At 40.9% G+C, this 22,170-nt stretch overlaps 1 protein-coding gene across 1 annotated transcript; it reads right to left on the minus strand.

The window, feature by feature from the left end:
• Window positions 1–9,066: 9,066 nt before the first annotated feature.
• Window positions 9,067–21,745, minus strand: rbm6 (RNA binding motif protein 6). The gene is made up of 23 exons (XM_079217998.1): window positions 21,640–21,745; window positions 20,691–20,764; window positions 18,824–20,366; window positions 18,629–18,718; window positions 18,442–18,511; window positions 17,481–17,554; window positions 14,251–14,325; window positions 13,614–13,905; window positions 13,349–13,506; window positions 13,133–13,233; window positions 12,969–13,038; window positions 12,810–12,879; window positions 12,670–12,728; window positions 12,452–12,572; window positions 11,979–12,076; window positions 11,067–11,417; window positions 10,827–10,979; window positions 10,632–10,697; window positions 10,237–10,464; window positions 10,075–10,149; window positions 9,891–9,982; window positions 9,741–9,792; window positions 9,067–9,637 (listed from the first exon to the last, which is right to left on the minus strand). Exons 2-23 carry the CDS (start codon window positions 20,741–20,743, stop codon window positions 9,545–9,547), a joined length of 3,984 nt encoding a protein of 1,327 aa, XP_079074124.1. The 5' UTR covers window positions 20,744–20,764; window positions 21,640–21,745; the 3' UTR covers window positions 9,067–9,544.
• Between the last annotated feature and the right edge of the window lie 425 nt (window positions 21,746–22,170).

Raw genomic sequence — 22,170 nt, forward strand, 5'->3', positions numbered from 1 at the left:
GCGTCACAAACATAATTTATTCAATTTAAAGCTTCACACACCAAAGCCATGGTGTCGTTATGATCACTCTACCTGTTTTACATCTATTGTCCACTTGGTGGCGCAGTAGAGCAAATGAAGCTCCATGAAGCTCCGGTACATGAGCGAACCAATTGGATGGAAAGCTTCAATGCTTCAGGAAGCTTCACCTCGCCATCACTACTTAACACACATTCAAATACGTAGACGGATCATGTTTGGAAAGTATTTGAGTTTAAGAGCAAAAATCATTGAATGCACATGTACATATTTAGCTATTTACTGCATGTATCAGTAGATCAGAGTACTACAGAGTACCACTGTCTTGCAACAATAAGCATTACATCAACATCTGAGGAGAAATGTCTAATACCATCTTACAAAATACAAAAACCTCCGGCTTTAGGCAAAGCACTGCTTTGTGATAACTTCAACATGCTAACATGCTCATAATGACAATGTTGTCATGTTGATGTATGTTGATGGTAGTGTGGACCATGCACACCATGTTAGTTTTAATGTGTAAGTACGCCGACATTTGCTTGTTAGTACAAAATACAAAGTACAGTTGAGGCTGTTGGCAGTTTCATTGGTAAATCCATGTATTTGTTCATATGGGGAAATATACATTTTGGCCTGATGATGGCGCTAGATTAAAACTCATTGGATTACCAAAGTCATTATAATTCATCCTGAGTGAGATGTGAATGTATGTCCAAAAGTTCTTGGCAACTCACACAATAGATTTTACGATATTTCACTTCAAACCACAAACATAAACTTCATCTTGGCACTATAGGAAAAGTCAGAGGATTACCAAAGGCATTAGGATTCATCCTCTGGATTTCATTGCAATCCATCCAATAGTTGAACTATTTCTGGACCAACATATCAGAAACAATTTCAATACAAGGTGTTTATATGATACAGGCATCCTATTAAATAAACTGTAATTATATAAATCTTTCAATGTCCAAACATGCACAGATGAAGAGTAATCCCACATAAATGTAATCATACTGCAATCACTGCGGTCCAGATTTGAACATTCATAACACATTCTCATGTGTGATATAGTGGATGTATCTTTGGCTTTACAGTTTGCTGGAATTTGTATCTTTGTGTGTGCATGAAATCGACATAAAGGCAGCTACATGGGATAAGACCAAGATGTGCATTTGTATGAGGCATCAACTAACAATTCATAAAGCACATTTAAAGCTTGTTTAACCCCGATATACTTGACTGAGATATTTGTTTGGACATCAGGTCTGTACTTCGATAGAGAATTGATTTGAAAATTTGCATCAGTAATTTCTGTTCCATGGTTATGCTTATAGAGACCAGAGCAGGAGACAACGGGACATCTCCTCGTCCCCCCTGTGAAGCCATCAATCAGGCCCTGCTGACAGTAATCATTCACTGTTGAGGCTCTTTGGACATTTAGAGGGAGTGTCAGGATTTAGGTTAGGACCACCCAATCTGATCTGTGATGGAGGGAGGGCCGTGTCATGGTGACAGCCTATCCTGTTTGGATGGTAGTTGGTCGACTTGGTTCTTCAATGCACCAGCTCTACAGATGCCCTGTCTTTCATTTCTGCTTCGTGAAATCTCAAAGAGAAATGATACACCAATGCGATGAGCAGAAGAGAGATTAAAAGAACATGTGGAGGAATAAGCGGCAAGCGTCATGGTGTTGACACTAATTAAGGAGTGAAGAAACTTAGAACTGCAAAAACACTTTGAAAAATTGTTTCCAAGGTAAGAATCTGAGATCCGATGCAACGGGGCAGAAACAGCTTGAAAGAAATTCAAAGACAGATAAAACCTAACAAGAAGTGTCAGAGATGCTTCCAGTGAGCCTTAATACACTGACTGTTTATCTCAATAAACAATCTAAGTGGTGATTTCTTTTATACCATTTCAACGAGTAAATTAAAAAAAACATAAGCCAAGAAAATTGTTTCAAACAATGATCAAGAAGCAGTCAGAAAAATATACTTTTTCCACTGTCTGATTATGTAACAATAAAAGAGACATCTTTCTCCCCTCATTTAATTATTTGTATTTATTTACTCGTTAATAATTAATGATTTTAATACTTATGCACAAACTGACTCCACTCCCTTCCATACAACACATATGTAGTACACATCTTCTTCTCCATATAAATACATATCTCTATGTAAATATTCTGTCTGCCATTCCTGTCTTTGTTGTGGCAAACAATTAGTTTTTATAAGACAGGTAAAATGTATATTATGACAGGTAAAATGTATGTTATGACCCAAATGTGAGTAAGGACCCAAATGCAAGACACTGACAAGAGGTTAAGCGATAAGAAGATGTATTTAATTGTAAATGGCAGACCAGGCTGAACGTGGGAAGCAGGAAGGCAGGTAGGCAATCCTGAGACACAGGAGAAAAGAAGAGTTATTGCCACCAAGCAACGCAAGGAAAACCCTAAAACTACCGAGGCCAGAAGCATAAACTGCCACAGGAGCAGAAAATATAATAATAATCCTCATCATAATAATGATAGCAAACTTCATTTGTAAAGCACCTTTCGCACAAGAAATGCCGCACAATGTGCATTACAATAAAGGAAGAGAGAAATAGAATACACATTAGAAAGTCCTTCATTGGAGGAAATTTGATATTTAAATATTATTTAAATAATAAATAATATTATTGTCAGGATAATTTCTCTCCTGAACCGAAGATATTCTCAAGAAACTGGATCCCTGCTAACATGCAGATGCGTCGACACACTTGAGGTTTAACAGGCTCCCATTAAGACACACACATTTACAGCACTTCTCTCTTTGCTCTCACACCCACGCGGCATTCAGGGACCGGCTGCCCCAAATGGCTGCGTTGTCGTCAGTTCTCTCCCCTGGGAAGAGAAAGAGTCTCAGATTGAGACTTGAGGCTCTGTGTGACGCATAGAAAGACAGGAGGCTGGTATGTCGATGAAATCATTAAAATCATAAAGCTATAAAGGTGTAATTTAAATATTCTCAGACAAAATAACCTTACATAATGGAGGCATTTTATTTGGCAATTTAAATCCTTGGCATAATGTACAGTTTGAGGTTGGCGCTCTGAAAGAGACACAGTGATTTATGGCCTCCGTTTGTCTCAAGCACTTCGTCTGAAGACAAATGAAAATACCTCTGTTCCTTTCACATACACAGGCTGACTTTGTTATAGAAATGGTGTTCCTTTCTTTGATTTTCTTTTCTTCATGCACACACATAAACATTAAACCGATTTGATTTGCAAACTCCATTACATACAGTAGATAAGTACAAATGGGAACTTACCTATCATGGGGAAAATCAAGAGAAGACAATAACATTAGCATGTTCCCCATCAGCCCTATCCATTCTCATTTGTGTAATAGTGCAGGCAACATTACAGATTGCTATAATCCCTCAAAGCTGACAATCGTGATATGGCTGTTAATGTTGTCACTGTACTGGTTTGTGCCTCCAGGACAATGAATAATTTATTCAGTCGTTTTCACTCCAGGAATTGGCTTCAACGCAGGTGATTGTGTTTCAACAATGCTGAGCATAAAAAATGCACCGAACGTTTTAAAGCCAAGAGCAGGAATGAAAATATCCTGCAGCCAGCTTAAAGTGGATCAAGTTGTAATGTCGGCAGAATGAGAAAAGGCAGCAACACTACGTCTTCATCTGTTTCCCAACACTGTGCTGAGAGGTTTATCAGCTGAAGAAAACTAATGTAAACCTACTGCTGATGAAACTAGCCATGTGTTCTCCGGTTTCTTCCACAGAGAGAAGACGGAGTGGAGGAGAGCTTTTGTTCTGGGGTAAAAAGCTGCTGTTGTGAGCACCTTTCAGCACCCCCTGATTCAGTGCACATTTACAGGGCCCCGCGACACAGGTACTGCCCTGTAAGAAGGTTAAAAGCATAGCCATGATTCTGTCGTCGGGGGTCTACGACCAGGATCTCTGTTCCAGCTGTGACAATGTGCATACTTGGCATGTAAAATGTTCCTGATACCCTGGGAAATTACGCAGCAGCAAGAGATGATCATTCTCACTGGTAACTTTCCAGATGTATTTAGAGGAAGCTGTGCTTGTGAATTTCATGACAGGGAAAGAAAGCAGTAGACAGACAGGGCACCAGAGGAGAAGTGAGGCTCTTCTGCTGTCTTATCTTGAACAGACGAGATGTTCCCAGCATAATATTTGTCAAAAAGCAAAAGGTGGAACATATTGGATGAGTGGGCGTCTACATTTTACACTCCTGACCTCCCAGATGTTGATCACGAGCTTCAACCGACTTTCAACAATACATCAGAAAAAGTCAGTATTTGACCTGGATGGTTAGATAATTTTTCAAGTCTATTCTCATACAGCATAAAATAAAGTCAGAGTAACACCAATACACACAAGCTACAAGCTTAATCATGCTACAGAGGTAATAGCTGCCAGGTTGCAGTGATGCACATTGATGCACATTGATGCAACTGATAAACTGGATAAAGTAATGCAGGCAGGAGATGATAGATCGAAAGCAGCTAATGGGCTATCAGAATGGACTATGAGAGGTAACATTGTATAAGTGCAGAATATAGCAGTAACGGCTGATTGCAAGGATGGTCATTTCCACTTCATGTGACTTGCAATAATAAACTGAGGCAGGGAATTGACCTGAAATGATGTTTCATCCATATGGCCCTTATGTTAAATTCATCAGACATATTCCCATGGGTTATTATTATTACTGGAAAATGTTAACAACGTAACTGCCTGCTATTTCCACACCAAATGAAAAAATAAAATAGCCCAAATAATTACACAATATCCCCCTGATAGAACACCGTGCTACCTGGCCATGTCAGTAATTATAGACATTCCCTCCAGCTAATATTGACTCAGTATATTATTGTTTCTTCCCTCAACCTTATGGTTGCTCGGCCCTTTGCTCACTCACCCTTATATTACATAAAAAATTCAACAGGCCATTAATAATGTACAAGAATGAGTGCTTGAACTCCACGCCTTTGAGAAATTGTATTAGCTGGACAGAACCTGATTCTGAGAAAAAGTTGCTCACTCCAGTTAATCAATTAGTTTGGCAAGTTGTTATTTGTAATGTCGCTCTTTGGTTGCTTGAGCACCAAGCTAAATGCTGAAGAAGTAATTACCACACCAAGGTAACTAAACACTTTGTGGCATGTAATTCTTATCTGGTGAGCGGAGGCTGACTCGCTTTTGTTTTTGGTTACTTTATTAGTACACTTAGGTAGACTTGGTTTGCAGTAAAAAAAAAAAAAAAAACAGGGCAGGGCTAATGCTGCTCTTCAGACAAATATATTGTTTCCTTGTAATATTAATTTGACTATGGTGACTAAATCCTCCTGGTCCGTCCCCACACAACAATTAGCGTGAATGCCCATGTATCTAAATTACGTTTGTGTCTGGTGGAGGGCTAAATATGACAACTAGTATCTGGCAAGGTACAAGTACAGGATTAACAGACATGTGTGCAACGGCACCTCATCTCTCTATACTATAGAGACTATACAGTATACAAACAAAACATATTTCATTATTTTGTCAAAGAGGTTAGTGACCTTACTTTACGTCACTGGTTGGCCGAGCATTAGCTGAACCATGTAACAGAACAAAGCAAAACTAGCATTTCAAACTTACTTTCAAGATGACGTTTTGGTGCTGTGAAGATAACTACAACTAGCAGTGTGTTTACAAAATAAATTCACAGTTGCTGCAATTTGCACAGTGACTGCTTCCCTGTGAAATATAATAAGTAATCTGCGTGATAATTAAATGAGACAACTGTAAATTACACAAGGCCACAACGTTTTTTTTCAGTATCAAAAAAGAATAGAAGGAAACGTTCCACATGTCTGTTTTCTATATTAATATACTACTACCGCTGCTGTCATTTCTCCGTCAGTGCTGGAGTGCAGAACCATGACATCATTTCCAAATGTTTTGAATGCATATAATGTTCTCAGTGACAGTCTGCCAGTGAAATTGGTTCTGCTAGGCGCAATGGTCCAAACGCAATATAAGCTGTGCTCTGAAGTATGTCCCACACCTGACAATCACAAGGATATTTTCAAGATGATGGTATAGATTAGCAATCAATATCAGACATCATTTTTCAACTTATACTTGAAAGGATAAGCCAGATGGTGGAAATTTCTCAGACAAGCATGCTTTCCGTATGAGCCTGTGATGGTACAGTAGTCTCTATTGTGTGTATGGGGTGACCACAAACACATGCTTCTCCTTGAGGGAGTCATTCTACATGGGATGTGTTTTTTGATCGTTTGTCAAAACGGACAAAGAAAAGATTTGAGATGACCACACAGTCATCCAACATGTAAGCATATTGCACAATAATCCATTTCATCTTTAATAATATGTGGACTTAATTCCATGCAGGAATCAGCTTCTTTAAGCTCCTTCTTTGAAAGAGAAAAAAAAATGGAAAAACTAGATGGTGTCTGGTGAACTGCCTGTCCGTTGGAGTTGATGTGGACGGATGTTAAAAAAAAAAAAAAAACATCCAAAATATATCCAAGTTGAATAACATTCTTGATGTGTTTTGAACATTTAGAGCATCTTTGTCCATCTGCAGCAGCTTGTCTTCAGACCTCCATTAAAAGCAATCAAATGATGCTTCTCCCTCCCCTTCTCGCCCATGTGGACTGACAGCACATCTCAACATCTGAGAGGCCTGCTGACTGTTCTTCTTCTGTCTCGTCCCTAGACTGCTGCTAAGAGCCGTCCAGCTGAGATAATTGGCCCCCCTGTCCACCTTTTTCTGACATTCAGCTCTCCCTCACACATGCACGGGATACTAACTCACAACTCTTTTACACATTCATTTTCTTCCCGCAGACTGTTTGGACGAGCTAATGACGACATCTGTCACTGGGAGCTTGGACTGTCTTTGGGGTCTTTTGGCAGAATGGAGAAAAGAGGTATGGAAATGAGTCCATATAGATTAACAGAAAATAGGCAGAGATTTCTCTTCTAAGTATCCCCCTTCTGCCATTTGGGTAAAAAAAGGAAAATGCCAGCTTGTCCCTCACCTGCTGGCTTTTATTTGTTGAGATGTCTACATAAATCAAAATTCTAAGATCTACTCAAATTGTTGGCAGTGTTACACGGTATTTTCTAGTATCTGGATGGTGGGCTAACCTTGGTATCTGCTTTTCATTAAATAAGGGGAGTTTGTGCTCTCCCCAAGACTATAATCTGAAATGTGTATTTCATTCCATTTTTTTTTTTTATGTATCAACGAACCTAGGTCATGAAAAGATACAGTGCATGAAGCCTAAGTCCATGTCAATCTTGGGAATAAATACTCTATTTATATGCAAATACAAAAGATAGTGTGCCTAAATCTGTTGCTTTGCAAATGTATTAATGTTATTGATGTCACAGGACATACTGACCTACATGGAATTAAAATGTGATCATTTCAACCTACCAGCAGGATAGACACAGCTTAAAAATACAGCAGTAATTTAAAGGACCTCACAACATATAAAATGTGATTCAACCTTTTAGGTTTCAGTAAATGTGTCAGCAGTCCATTATCGAAACCGAAATAGATACAAGTATAATGATTTTCCTTATTTATGGCACTAAATGTGATCCCTCTTGCCATCAAACTATTGCAAAATCTGGTCAATTAGTTTTTTTGTGTGAAACAGAAGGCACATTTTTAATTATCCGTTATGGCTTGTTTTCATTAAAACAGCAACATTGGCTCAACTGATATAACCTGTGTAGTCTGAAACATGTGGGAGGGTATATTACAATAGTAATAATAGGGTAAAGTTGATGACTATCTTTAAACTATTGGTATAATAGGAATCATACGATAGATACATAAAGATGTCTCTGTAGCGCACAGACACATAACTTTAACAGAACAAGTTTAAACTCTATACAACACAATGTTTCCCCACCTGAGGGAAGGGTGTGATGCTGGATGTTATAGCTTGTTGGCAAACTTAAAGAATGTGATTCAGATACAAGTTCAATAAAGAGAGACGGTCTCTTTGAATCATGACTACCTTAACAGCAGGCTGGCGGTTTCTCCTTTAATGCTATACGTCTGTAATGACTTTGCTTGAAATAAATGTTTCTCTTCTCAACAGAGTAGTAATATCCATTTCACAGAAAATATGGATGACTGAATTAGATTTAAAACAGCAAAAAAAAAAAAAAATGCAATGGCATGTTGATGTGTCAGGCCTTCACTGCAAATCTGAACCTGCAGATAACCAATGTGGTTTAGTTTATTTTGTTGATCCCTGTTTTGTTGCCAGGCCACGGAACAAAGTTTCCACTAAACTGTGAGGCTTTGTTCCCATGTTTCCCTGTATTCTCAGACAGAGAGACTCCATATGCCATGCGTCACTGAAAGAAATACGCTCACCGTTTGGCCATTTCATCCACATGGTTAAAGAAATACCAGGCCATGGGGGTGTTAGCTCCCTGTTCTCCACAGTGTTGCGTTGTCTGCTGCTTGTCATTTACTGCAGCTCCTCCGTGTGCTTGTTACTGCTCTCAAAGGAGCGGATATGTTAGCACTAAACTTACACAATCCTCTATACTCATTGAACCACGGCCATAGAGGGTGAGGGCTGGTTCCTTATATCAGTAAAGGCTACTACATCCTGCAGTGCACAACTGGAGAACATTAACGTTGCATCTACTAAGAACAGAAATTGTAGCTGCAAATGCACAACGACAAATTGGCAAGGCCAGCCTTCACCTGAATCCATGGGACAAACTCCTAACTGCACAGAATCCACTAAAAGTTCATTGTGTATTTTTCTTTCAACAAAAAACAGAACCTGGTCTCTTGCTGCCACTTAGTGGACATGAGGTGTACACAAACACACACGGATCAGGATTTTGCTCAACATATTCTGTAAAAACAAAGAGACCGATAGCATATTAGCTGACTTGACCTATATTGCTTTCCACTGTCCTCAGTCAAGTAAAACAAACACTTAAGAAGTTAGTCCATTATTTTTTTACTTAAAAAATGTGTACATACAACATTACAATACCGACCAATGAAAATGAAAATGTAAAAATTGTTCAGTTTTAAAACAAAATGTAAATTTGGGCAGTATCATAAAAAGAAAAAGACTACCTGGACACATTTCATGATTCTACATACAGGCCACACATAAAACATGGGCAAAAATACTCAAATCAACACCGTGAATAAACACCTTCTGCACAACATCCGTTGTTGAGGATGTGAAATCATTTTGACTTTTTTTCTTACTTCCACTGTAGCATTGTAATGTGATTAATACACCACATTTTTTTCCACTTATTTTCACTGTATAAAACTGATTCTATAGTGTAATAATGTCCAAGGCAGAGGAATAGGAAAGACAGTCAAACAGATTTATCATGCCAAGGTGGGCAAGCATGTCGTATTAACAATGATTTTATTATCAAAGTGAGGATGTGTTCAGATGAGATCACTCGAGTTCCTTAAACCGTGCAAACATGGCCTTGCGTACTGCTTGTTTGTAGGTGGTGTGGTCCCAAACGACAGACTCTTTTTTTTTCTTCTGCGAGAGAGAAGAGAGCGAGCAATGAAAGTTTTTATTTTATTTTTTTTAAACCTAACAAGCAACACCTCATGCGATGACATAAAAAAGGTTTCACACCTACCGGTACAGGCTCAGATCCTAAACCAGGTCTATCGCTGCCTTTATTCATCTCCCTGAACAAAAGAGAACAAAACAGAAGAGGCCAAAACTTTATATAATCTCTTAAATGCTTTGATATCCATTTGACGAAGTCGGTTAAAATCACACCCACCTGGAGCTTCCAGCCCAGCTATTATGATGCTGCGGCTGTTGTTGTTTTCTTCTTTTCGGTTCCGGCGACCTGGAAGGTTCTCTGGAGTTCAACTGCGGACGACACTTTTCACTTTGAGTAATCAACTGACAACCTAATACTCTTTCCTCAGCACATTTTCTCCACCACATGTATTTTCACTTACTTCTTTTTCCTGGTTCTCCAGAGCCTCTAGTTCCTTCTTTGACCTCTTGATCTTCAGGTGGATCTCCATATTTTGCTGTTGGGAGAATACACCAGAGTATTAGAGGCTATATTTATAGAATCACTGTCAACTATTGTTCATACAGAGGTTAATAGTTCGTACTTTGTGCAGGTCGGAAAGCTGCTGATGGCGGATCAAAGCGTCCTTGTTGGGGAACTGTCTCCTACATAGCAGACAGGCCATCTTCTTCCAGTCTGTCAGCTTGGTGTCCGAGTCTTCAGCCAGGCCACCCTGACTGCTTTTAGCTGCATCCTCCTTATCTTCTTCCACCTCTTCATCACTTCCAGCTGCATAGTCAGATGCCAACAGACCCAGGGAGCCCATTGGACGCTGGAGAAGCCAACCACACAAATGTTACAAACTAAAAATGTATCCATAAACATAAATAAATAATATTAATCATTATAAATGGTGCTATGAAGGAAGTAAACAAAGTGAGTCAGGTAGTGAGGTACACCACGAGTAATGCGAAAAGGGGTGAACATGAGAGTTCTTACCTTTGACTTTTCATCTTTCTTAAGAGGAGCAAGGGGCTTCTTAAAAAGATCATCTGGACCCGATATCTAAAGATATAAAAAGAGAACCGGGGGAAAAGTATTTGCAAGATATAATAAATAAATATTTCCATCTGCATTCATTGTAAAAAAAATAATGCACAGAATAAATGTGGTTGTTGGAGACGAGTCGCTCACCTTCCTCTCAAAGACAGCGAAACCAGCGTCAGCCGTCTTGGATTGTTGCCTCCTGTCATCGTCCGTTCCCATCCTCAGCAACGGTGATGCGGAACGAACACTGTCCTTTTGACGATTTTGGATCTTTGCCCAGCGCTCCATGTCTTTCATGATCTGCAAACGGCAACACATGTCTAAACTCTCCTGTTTACACAACTGCATTTTACATTGTGTGCACTGGTATTGTGACTAAAGTGCTACCTTCACAGCAGCAAGACTTCTTGGCTTGTCGGTGTCCTTCTCTTTGTCCTTTTTGGAGTCGTCGTCTTCTTTTCTTTCGGGAGTTAATGATGAGGAAGTTGGGGCCGACTCCGGCGCACAGCCGGCATCAGGAATGGGAACTAGTGCCGCATCTACTTCAGTGTTTGGAGGATCCAATACTTTCTTCATTTCCAGAGGAGCGTCTGCTGCTGGATTGGAAAGAATGGCCTGATCTTCAGCGGTCATGATCATAGGTTGGGTTGGTGTAGGATTGCCTCCTGGAACTGGGATGTAAGTCTTTGATGCAGCATCCCAGTACATGTACTCTTGGGTTTGAGCATTGTAAAAATACTATACACAAACAAATGGGGGAAAAGAGTGGAAAAATTAGAACTTAATGACAACAAAAATGTATAATTCAAGACACATTTACAGTGGTTACAGGCTGGCTAATTATTGCATTAGAAAATTGTAAATGTCCCCACTGCGGGACAAATAAAGGATTATCTTAGAAGCTTAAACTGCAGTCTGTGTCCTTTTATTAAGACATTATTCAAAACACATACTCTATTATCATAACATAGTGGTTCCTTGGCAGGTTGAGTGATTTCACTCACTTGTAAATCATCAGACTCAGATAAGTGACATAACTGGACTAGAAGTGTGAGGTACTGGCTGAATGTCAGGCTGCAAACTCAAATGAGATGATAAATGCATGTTCATGCTATAGGATGCAGTTACTTCTGGTTAGATGTGCATTAGCTGTACAGTATTTCATTAACCGGGTAGGTTAACAACTGCAGCACATGTGGGGTTTTTGGATACACAATATTACAAACACGGTTTCTCCCTTGCTATTCTTTTTCCCACTCATTGGCCGGAGAAAGCACCGGATCACCGCTACATTCTTACCCGAGAGCCAGGGTCGTAGTAAAGTGTCGTCTCAGGATCGTAGAAGAAGCCTGACGTGGAATCGTACAAGTAGTTGGTCATGTCTGGAATCTCAGAGCCTGGAAGAATTGGGACAAATAGATATGACATTTACGTTACATGTATTAATTTGGCAGAGGCCTTTGTCCGAAGAAAGGTACAAATGATCCAATCCAACCAGAGTGGAACAAGGAAAAGTCCTCAAGAAGAAAAGTGCCTCAACATGAAGTACCACATTCTCTGTCTTATACGCCGCCCCGCTATTATAGCAGGCGTAGGTACACATACCACAGCCCGCCACTGCTATAATATCAGATTTAAGTTAGGGTTTGTCGGCGTTTACCAGTGGTTTAAAGCACAGCTACACTGGAGTTAGTTTACTACAATGTTGTAACTATACAGACATTATATGATCAATACTTTTTCTGGATTCAAACGCTTGATATGGTTCTCACCATAGACGTAGGGCTGGGATCCATCTGCGGGGACTGTCATTCCAGCTGATTCTGTGGGTACATGGGGTCTAACAGCCTGGTAAGAAGGATCCACAGCTGGAGCCTCACCATAGCCAACACCCTACGAGGGGTTAAAGGAGATGTACAGTTTAATGCACAGCGTCGAGACAAGCCATCTATCCAAAATCAGGGGCTTTGCTTTTTACTTTGCAACCTACCAGTCCAATGCTGGGGTCTGATGACAGCGCAGGATTAGTGCTGCCAGACATGAAATCACCTGGTGGCAAAAATATCTAGGTTTAGTAATAATAAACAGTGCCTAGGGACCATGATACCAGAATGTGTGCCCAAGTCCCACCTTGCATTCCAGCAGAGGCACCAGCAGGTGGCTGCAGAGGTTGCAAGTTCTGTGGAGGTTGTGGGTGCTGCTGTTGATGTGCCGGGGGGAAAAACCAACTTAGGTCATCCTCTTCTTTTTATAACTTTGTAAAACAACCCAATTAAGAACACAACTTACCCCCATCAGGCCAGTCTCAGGTGGAAATCCAAGGATGGAACTGTTTGTTTTATCAAAGTCTCTTCTGAAACTGAAACAGACAAACAATCATCAGGAACAAATGAGATGGGACTTCTCTACTGGACAAAGCAAATAAGAACACCCTTGCAAAAAGGTCAACTTACTTTTGGTTCTTCAAAGGTTTTGCCACCTCCGCATAAACTCTGACTCCATCAACATAAAGGGGTCTGGGTTTGGTGAGGAGCTCAACCAGACGTGTCACTTGCTACAAAAAAAAAAGACACAATTCTAAGAGCTGGGAACCTGGAAAAAAACAGCTTTCACAAACTGATAGAACATGGCATAATCAACAGCAAACTGTGTATTCATATTTTAGATACCTCGTGAGAGTCCATGTCAACAAAGCAGAAACACTTGGCTCCCGGTGGCTTAGCCTTGACTAGGCGAACATTTCTTTCATCCAGATATGCAAAGGGATCCAAGGCTTTCAAGATGGTCTCTACTGTGGTGGTGGGCTTCACATTCTTTATTATCATGGCTGTACCGTGACACAAAGGAAAAGTGTTGGTTATGAATTACAATAGCGCATAACAAATATGTTAGTGTTGATGTTTATGGCTACAAGCTTTAGAGCTTAAGTCATACTTTTGCTGTCTTTAAAGATGGCGTCAGATGGGTGTGAACTGTGAGGAGGAAGGTTGCGGTTGCCCCAAGACTCTGCCTGTTGATCCGTCTCCTGCTGTTGGAGCTGTAGGTCCACCTGCTGCTGCCAGGCCTCAGGAGTCAGGTCGGAGCTACGCTGCCACTGGCCGTGGGGCAATGGCTCCGTAGGGCCTTTTAGTTTGGAACCATCCAGGTCGGTCTTCAACTTGTCTAAAGGCTCGTCTGGTCTGGGCAACTGGGGCTCCTGGAGTTGAGGTACTTTATTTTCTGATTCCTAATTCACAGACACAAGAAGGTAGGGACACTTTCAATTGAGCGGTTCTAGGTAAACAATATAGAGAAACTGTACATTGTGAACTGCTGTTATACAAACAATTACTCCATCCAGGATACAATCAACGGTTTCTGCTGTCAAATATCAGTTTGTTCTAATGTCTATGTTGTAATGAAATAATACTAGAGGAAATATGTCAAATTGACTAAGAGATGGTAAGATAAAGCTAATTTTGTTTTTAATAGTGCCTTGTGACCGAACCATTATTCAAATACTGTTTTTCGTTTTAGAATTTCTGATAAAAATGTAGAAATAAAATAGATAATTCTCTCAGACTGCACTTACACGAACACTTCTTTCACACTCCTCTGGCTGTATGTACTTCATGGATGTTGTCCTAGTGCCAACCTTTAGGGATCCCTGAAAGAAGAACAGAAATGATCAATCAGCATCATAAGACATCTGTGACTTATATTTAAATAATACCAATGACACCCAACATGCACTGTGGCAGGTTAAGCCCTCCTCTTCACTGCCGAGGATGAAACAGGCGAACACTTATAGTAGTGCGCAACGCCCAGATTGAGGATCATGTTCACACAGGCAGTTTGCCCTGACACTACGCTGAATAGTTTGAAAACGGAACTACAGATTAGGGCTGTGGCTAAATTATTTTCAGTATAGACTAACCTGCAGAATAATGTAACAATAAAACAAGTGATCATGTGGTCCAGAAAATGACAGAAAAAAAAAGGTCAGAATGCCCATCTCAGACAATTTCTTAAGTCCCAGGGTAACATCTTAAATGTTTTGGATTTATCCAACCAAAACACAAAGCTATGCATTTTACTACACCAAAATAACAAAAGCAGCAAATCCGCAAAACTTAAAATGCAGGAACCACGGCGTGTTTGGCTTCAAATTAACTAACGCAATTAACTGATTTACAAAATAGGTGCCGATAGTTGACCACGGCACAATCCGAAAGAAAACAACTACGTAGTGCAAAATGAGAACCAGGCTCTCGATAGGTAGTGTACTAACTAGACTAAGCAGTCAGAAATAACCTATATCCAAGACTAGACTGCATTACTATGACAAATTAGCAGTTTCAAAGGGTTCATTGAAATGATGTGTGATGCTGTGCTAAACAGCCATAATTCTAACATTGGTTGTGCATCAAAAAGCTCTATTTAAATCCAGAGAATACCTAATTTGCACCAAAAATGATTAACCATCAAAACCTAAGTCGCACCTAGAGAACAAAGCAAAATACTTTAATAGTCATGTCAGCTTCCAAGTGGCGCTTTTAATATCCTACCTGCATCATCTACTTTTTATCCTCGGTTATCAAAAACATAGGCCAAAAGCAACAAAACGCACCAATATCAGCAATAGCAAAGCCAAACAATAAACTGCTACCCATTTCAGCAACAATTCACCTGATCCCAACTAGCCTGAGCTAATGGGCTACTCCATAGTTTCACACACATAATCAAAGCACATTCTGGCCAGTGTTGAAGACATTGTGAATTCATTTCACATCTTGACAATGAACAAACTGCTCAGAGCAGTTGAAAGGAAGTAGAAATCCTGGTGCCCGAGGCCCAAAGACGATGAGTTCAAGAGAATACCATCAAGAGGGCATGCACGGTTTAGGGAAGTCAACGCTGAACGGAAAAGCCTTGAACTGCTGAAAAAACTTTGCCAAAGAAGGACTGCAGCAGATACCTGAAGCCAACAAGAGCATGCAGGCACACCAGCGGCTTTGTGAGGCTGCATTGCTCATTGTGAAGAAAACCAAAACTGGCAAATAAACAAAAGTATTGATGGTCCCAATGAAAAGGGAGGGGGGGGGATCACCAAAGTGCACAAAGACCACAAATGTCTCCATCAAAATGCATGATTATCCATCAAACAGTTGCTGAGAAATTTCACAACAAATTCAACCTTGCTAGAAGAAAAGTCAGGAGATCCTCTGTTATTCCATCCTCTGGGGACCACGGATATCTGTATCAAAATGTGTCCCAATCCATCAAGTAGATGTAGAGCTGCGTCACTGGATAAGTCAAGATGGTAACCACAACTCCGGACGTGAATATCTTCACCCAATTTGACGAGGATTCATCCAATAGCTGTTGAGACATTTCACGGAACACCCAAAATGTAAACCTCATAATGACACTAAAGGAAAAGTCGGGGAATCCCCAATAGGCCCCATCCTCCCCACAATTATCTGTACAACATTTCACTGCAATGCATCTTATAGTTGTTGAGATATGTCAACAACCAATAGCCTGGCCGTCATCCATAAAGCCACGCCACTGGCATACATCTAAATAAAATGAAGAAAAAGAAAAATAAAAACACAATCCCATACATGGCTAAGACAATTATTCCAAAGTTGTGATCACTACAATGCTTTACCAATTTTTTCCCCCAATTGAAAACAATATTCTTCTTTAAAAGGTTACTTTTAATCTTTAAAAAAAAATGCTCACACTCTTGCTAATAAGATCACAACATGTGTCCTGTACGTTAACAGTTAAACTAGCTGCAGAGTAATAAGTACTAATAGGGTTGAGTTCAGACAGACTTTCGGCCCGGTGTGAAACAACGCAGCCTCCGCGATAATCATCTGAATGAGGCCAGTCGAACAGCGTAGCAGGAGCCATCGCAGCAACGTCCCACAAATGACGCAGGTTTGTCCAGCAGAAGTTGCACCTGGCTAAACCTCTGCCGGGCGACAATGCAACATCCATATACATTCTGAGTAGATTACTTTGGCACACGTCACTTCACTCTCGTTCTACCGCAAGTAAAGATGACATACTTGCCCCAACCCCCCTAACAACCAGCTCCTTGGATTATATTTAACGTGGGGCTGTTTTCTGTCTGAACATCCCAATGCACAGGTAAGAAGAGTGTCCAAATCTGCTGTTGCTTCCTTGGCAACAGAAGCTTCTTCGATGGTCGTACAAAGCAAAGAGAAAACCAATATTTTCTAAAACAAAGACGTGAAAGTGCCGAAGGCGGTACTTTCCTTTGATTCTCTGCATTTCAAAAGGCTAAATCACAACAAATGTCATGGTGGCGTCGTACAGTACCTTCAATGTCATCATTTAAGTCTTCTTAAAATTATATAATCCCACAGAAGGACTGATTTCCCCTCCCCCCAAATATCTGTATTTTTATGGTTGAATCCATTCCAAGATTAGGCAGTTTGAGGTCGACTACGAGGGCAAGCAAACAATACTTTAAAACTTATGAAAAATATATTTTCTAAATATTTTAAGTATGAATAAGTAAGCTGAAGTACGACCATGGCGTTGTGGATATGTATATATACACCTATAATTACATTTATGTAAAACTAGGACCAACTGTTGAGGTTTAAAGCATCTAAAAATGTCATCAACGGACAACTTCACCGCCTTCACTAAAGTAAGATCAATAAAATGGTAAAAGCAACCCCTGCCCAGATTATCTCCCTCCCGCATCTACTAAATGCCCTCTCAACCCCTCATAATCCTGATGGGAGAGACAGCCTTCGTAGAGTGACGAGGATGGGCCACCTTGTTGGACTCCATGAAGTGGACTGCATCCTCGAGGATTAAAAACTCCACATAGGCCGTATCGTAGCTGTAACCTGGGGACAGCATTTGAAATACAGATGGGTTTTTGTTAGTCAATGCCAGCAATGACAGTCACCCACTGAAACATGAAAGACAGCAGTTCGTGAATACATCGAGATCAGCGTGAGCGAATTATTCACCTTGACTTGCATACATACCTTTTCAGGAAAACACACATTTTGTTTAAATGCTTTTGTTCTATTCAGTCTCCTGATGACTGATGTCATATCAGACTTTGTCTGTTAAGGCTCGGCTTTCTCAAAGCCTTTCCTAGCAGATATTCCAAACCAGTGGCAGTGAACGACTGCGTGGTGTGCACCATGGAGACAGAAAGTTTACCAGTCATGTTTATATCAAATTAAAAAAAGGCACCTAATATCTTTCTTTGATGGCCATTTTGATGCATTATGCAAAGAATTAAACAGCATTTGAGACATGATAATATTCACAAAAGGGCTTGGCATCATCTATGACCATGATGACCCACTGTGGAAAACACTCTAGAGCAGATGTTTAGATCAGCAAGATGAACAAAGCACTAACAAGAAGGTCTCCATATCAGGTTTGTGACTTTGTTTCAGTACGTTAAGTGTCACAGTCAGTGAGTCACTTGTCACAGATCTTTTATAACCGACACTCTCCATAGCTCCTAATATTGAATCCTTGGTAACTCTAATTGAGACAATGTCCAGAAATCCTCGGATATGAAAAAGGATGGCATAACAGAACCCCCCCCCTTCCTTCATTACTGAGCGAGTTCACACAGACCACCAACAACAAAAGCAACCAACAACGTAAAAAGAAAGAATGCGAAGTTTCGAATGTCGTAAAAGCGGAACGTCGTGGGACATATTAGCAATCGACTGCCCCAAACAGCTTCACAAAGAAACGTAATTCTTACCTGGCATAACATTTTTGATCTTCATCCCCTGCATTGGCACACCATCACGGACTGCAAAGGCACCAAGAATCTGCAAAAGAACCGTGTCAAAACAGGTTATGCTATGGCTTTCTAAGCAAACCATTACAAACACACCTGGTAACCATAAGGATTTACACATAAAGTGGCTTTTCTGTTTGATTATTACCTGCTCCATTGTGGCAGTCTTTGGAATACCAATTATGGATATTGTATTGGAAACTTTGTCCTCCACTGATGCATTCCTATAATCTTGATCCTTTCACACAAATGTTGGTTAAAATTCAGGTTAGGAAATAGCAAACTTATGAATGCAAATACAATTTATAAACAAATACTAACACCAAAATGTAAATAAACTAACCTGAGAACCAGACTCACTAAACTTTGAAGGTGCGATTGGTTTAGACTCTTTGATGAGTTTCTCTGGGGGTTGAAGTGCCTGGTGCTTGTAATCAAAAGCCCTCCCGGGCCCTGTTCTGTAATCGATGTCCCTGTAGTCTTGATCTCTCGGCTGTACAGTGCTGCTGCTGCTTTGGAAATCACCTTCTGTTCCCATCTTAGCCCTGGCAGGTCCTTGATTGTGTGGAATATCTTTCAGCCCTTCGAAAACACCACTCGGCTTCTGAATCACATGCAAGGGCTGATTCTTCTCTTGATGGTAAAGGAGCCTTTCGTCACAATTTGATTTATTCGGCCTCTGCTTCGGGTTCCTGTCTCCAAGCCAAGGTTCACTCTCATTTTCTCTGCCAAGAGGGCCAGTAAGAAGACTTACTTCCTGTCGTGTATGGTCTTGCGGAGCTTTGCAGGCAATTGATGGTAGATTCATAGCAGGAAAGTGGTCACGATGAGGAAAGCCAACGTCTTTCCCCGGGAATTTGACAGATGGCCGATCCCTTTCCTGAAACGGTGGTGGATCTCTAACATTCACATCTCGGCCAAAACCTACAGGGAAGCCAGGTTTTGGGGCATCTCCCATACCTTTACCAACTTCTAAGAGAGGACTCTTGGCCTTTCTACGGTTCTTCCATTCTTCTGCAAGAGTCATCTCTTCACCACTCCGATAATCCATCAGGGGGCTGCCACTTGAATCTGGATATTCTCTCTCTCTGATTATGTTTTCTGCACCCCTAAACTCAGATCTTTGAGGGCCAGCAACATCTGGGGGCATGTTTGACCTTGCCCTGTCCACTGGCGGGACATCACTGTTTCCAAATCGTAAGGGAGATCGATCTCTTCCTCTAAAATCAGCTGCTGGACGATTTCTGAAATCCATATCAGAATCAAATCCACCTCTTGGATTAAAAGGTGGCCCTCCTCTTCGGTCGGTGTCCATCACTCTCCTGTCACGTGGCGGTAAGTCCATGTTATAGCCATCACAGTCATCAATGCCCACTGGTGGCCTGTCACGCATGTCCCTAAATCCATCATGTCGCTCCATTCGGTCCATAGGAAACCCTCTTCTTTCATCCATATTGGGATTGTTGAACGGTGGCCCGTCAGAATGAAATGATTCTCTGTCTCTCATGTCCATAAATCTGCTGTTTGGCTCCCGTGGCGGCATACCCCTCCCTCCCATCTCTACCGAGTTCCTGCCTGGTCCTGGGAAACCAGAAGAATTCATCAGTTTGTCTCTGATGGAAATTTCATAGTGCCTTCTTAGACTGAAGTCCGGCTCTTCTCCAGGTCTGTTAAAATCTCTGTTTGGCTCTCTGTCTCTCATATCCCGTTGGTCCATATCACGCCCCCTCATGGGTGGCCCATCCATCCTTCTCATGTCCATAGGTGGCATATCTTGAGGCCTTGGGCCCATTTGACCCATGGGCCCCATGTTCATCCCATCTCTGCCTCTATAATCAGGCATGGGACGATCTCTGCCGCCAAACCTCTCTCCACGATGATCACCACTGGAATATATATCAACATATTAGGCTACTGACTTGTTTGAAATGCACATAACCAAGGAACCAACCTTACATCACAAGTGGAGCCATAAGAGAACTGTGAGAACATTTTAAATGTTAAATATGTGCACATATACAGGCACTCAATCTCTCATTCATATTTTTATATATATAGTTTTCAAAATCGAAAAATGTCATATCCAGTGATACCATATTTCCACCATTAGCAAACAGCTCTAGCAGGCTCTAAACACAAATATGCAGTTGCTACGAAAATAATGTTTCTTTCTTGCTACCAAATAGAAATCATGAATGATGCTTATTTACCGAAAGGGCGGTCCTCCCCGTGGTCCTTGCCCTGGCCCTGGTCCATCCCACATGTTTGTAGGTCAGTATCTTATCTGGAGGCAAAGTTAAAGGTTTGCATTATTTGATGGTAGATGAAGGCACCACTTATGGCTCGGCAGTGGCAGGTATATCCATCATAATAACACGGTTTAAGAAACCAACTTTGATCGCACAACCCAAAATGATAGGTAACACGCGATTAGAAACATTTGAGCGCAGAACAAATATCGCATATCTTTAACAATCTGTACACCAGACGACATCCTCTGTCGGGATAGGTGAAATAAAAAAAGTCCTTTAACTGGGAAAACGGAAGATACCTCAGGAAGAGCAGCGGAGGAGAGATCCATCTTCCAGGACGGACAGACGTGCAAAGGTGTCGTGTGTACAGAATAGACCCGACGTAAATATCCCAGGACGACACAATTATAATGTAAACGTTACGCAAAGAAGTGATGGTGTAAGTTATATGTTGGCTAATGTGTGCTACGCCGATGCTTCAGTGTCAGCGACGACCCTTCAAAGATGGCTGCACACGTTAGAGCCGAGACTCGTAACACTGGACGGTGGTGTGATTGCTAACGCTGGCCCGCTGCTCAAACCGATCCTCTCACAAGGCCTTTCACATCTACGCCACAACATAAATACATGGTATTGGTGTTGAAAGTGACTGCACTTCAATAAACAAACTAATTCAGCGGAGCGATCGCATCGTAATAACAGGGTTAGCGTGGATAAATTAGCGAGAAGAGACGATTAACCCAAAAGTTAGCCCATCGCAAAAGATCATTCACGGGGCGGAGCTAACGGCTAGCTAACATTGATGTGCAGAAGCCGGTTTCTTTGCGTTAGCTGAAACGCATCTTTGGATCGTTCAACGATTTATATTTCAATATTATCGAGTAGATATTATTGCTTCAAGACCCACCTTGTTGTTCTTAGACCTCAGTATCGATATCGCACAGGATTGTTGTGCAGGTGGTCGATGGCTTCAGCGAACTGACGACAAATGGAGACGAAAATCTGTCTTCTTCTTCTGTTGCTACAGCGGGGACGAATCTCTTTCTTCTTCGTTGTATCCCTGACATAATACCGGGAAATTACTACCACCCAGCGGTTGTTTAATGCAACTACTGTCACATTAGATTGTATGCATGATGACCTTTTTTTTTGTAATCATGTTTTGTTATGCATGGAGCCATGAAAAGTAGTATACATACAGAGGTATATTTTGGCTGTAAATAAACAAATCATAATGGCAAAATGAGTGCAAGAGCTTGAATTGGCATTTATCAAACTAGATATGCTTAGATATCTGTAAAACTCCAGATTCATTTTAGTTGAACAAACAGTTCCTCTACTATCTAATTGGCCACTCGTTAGTTTCAATATATATCATGGACTAAATCAGTCCCTAAAAGCTTTCATACGGCTTTTAAGTCTTAAGTGGAAAATATGC

Source organism: Taurulus bubalis (assembly GCF_910589615.1).
Source record: "Taurulus bubalis genome assembly, chromosome: 5".
NCBI classification, from domain to species: Eukaryota; Metazoa; Chordata; class Actinopteri; order Perciformes; family Cottidae; genus Taurulus; species Taurulus bubalis.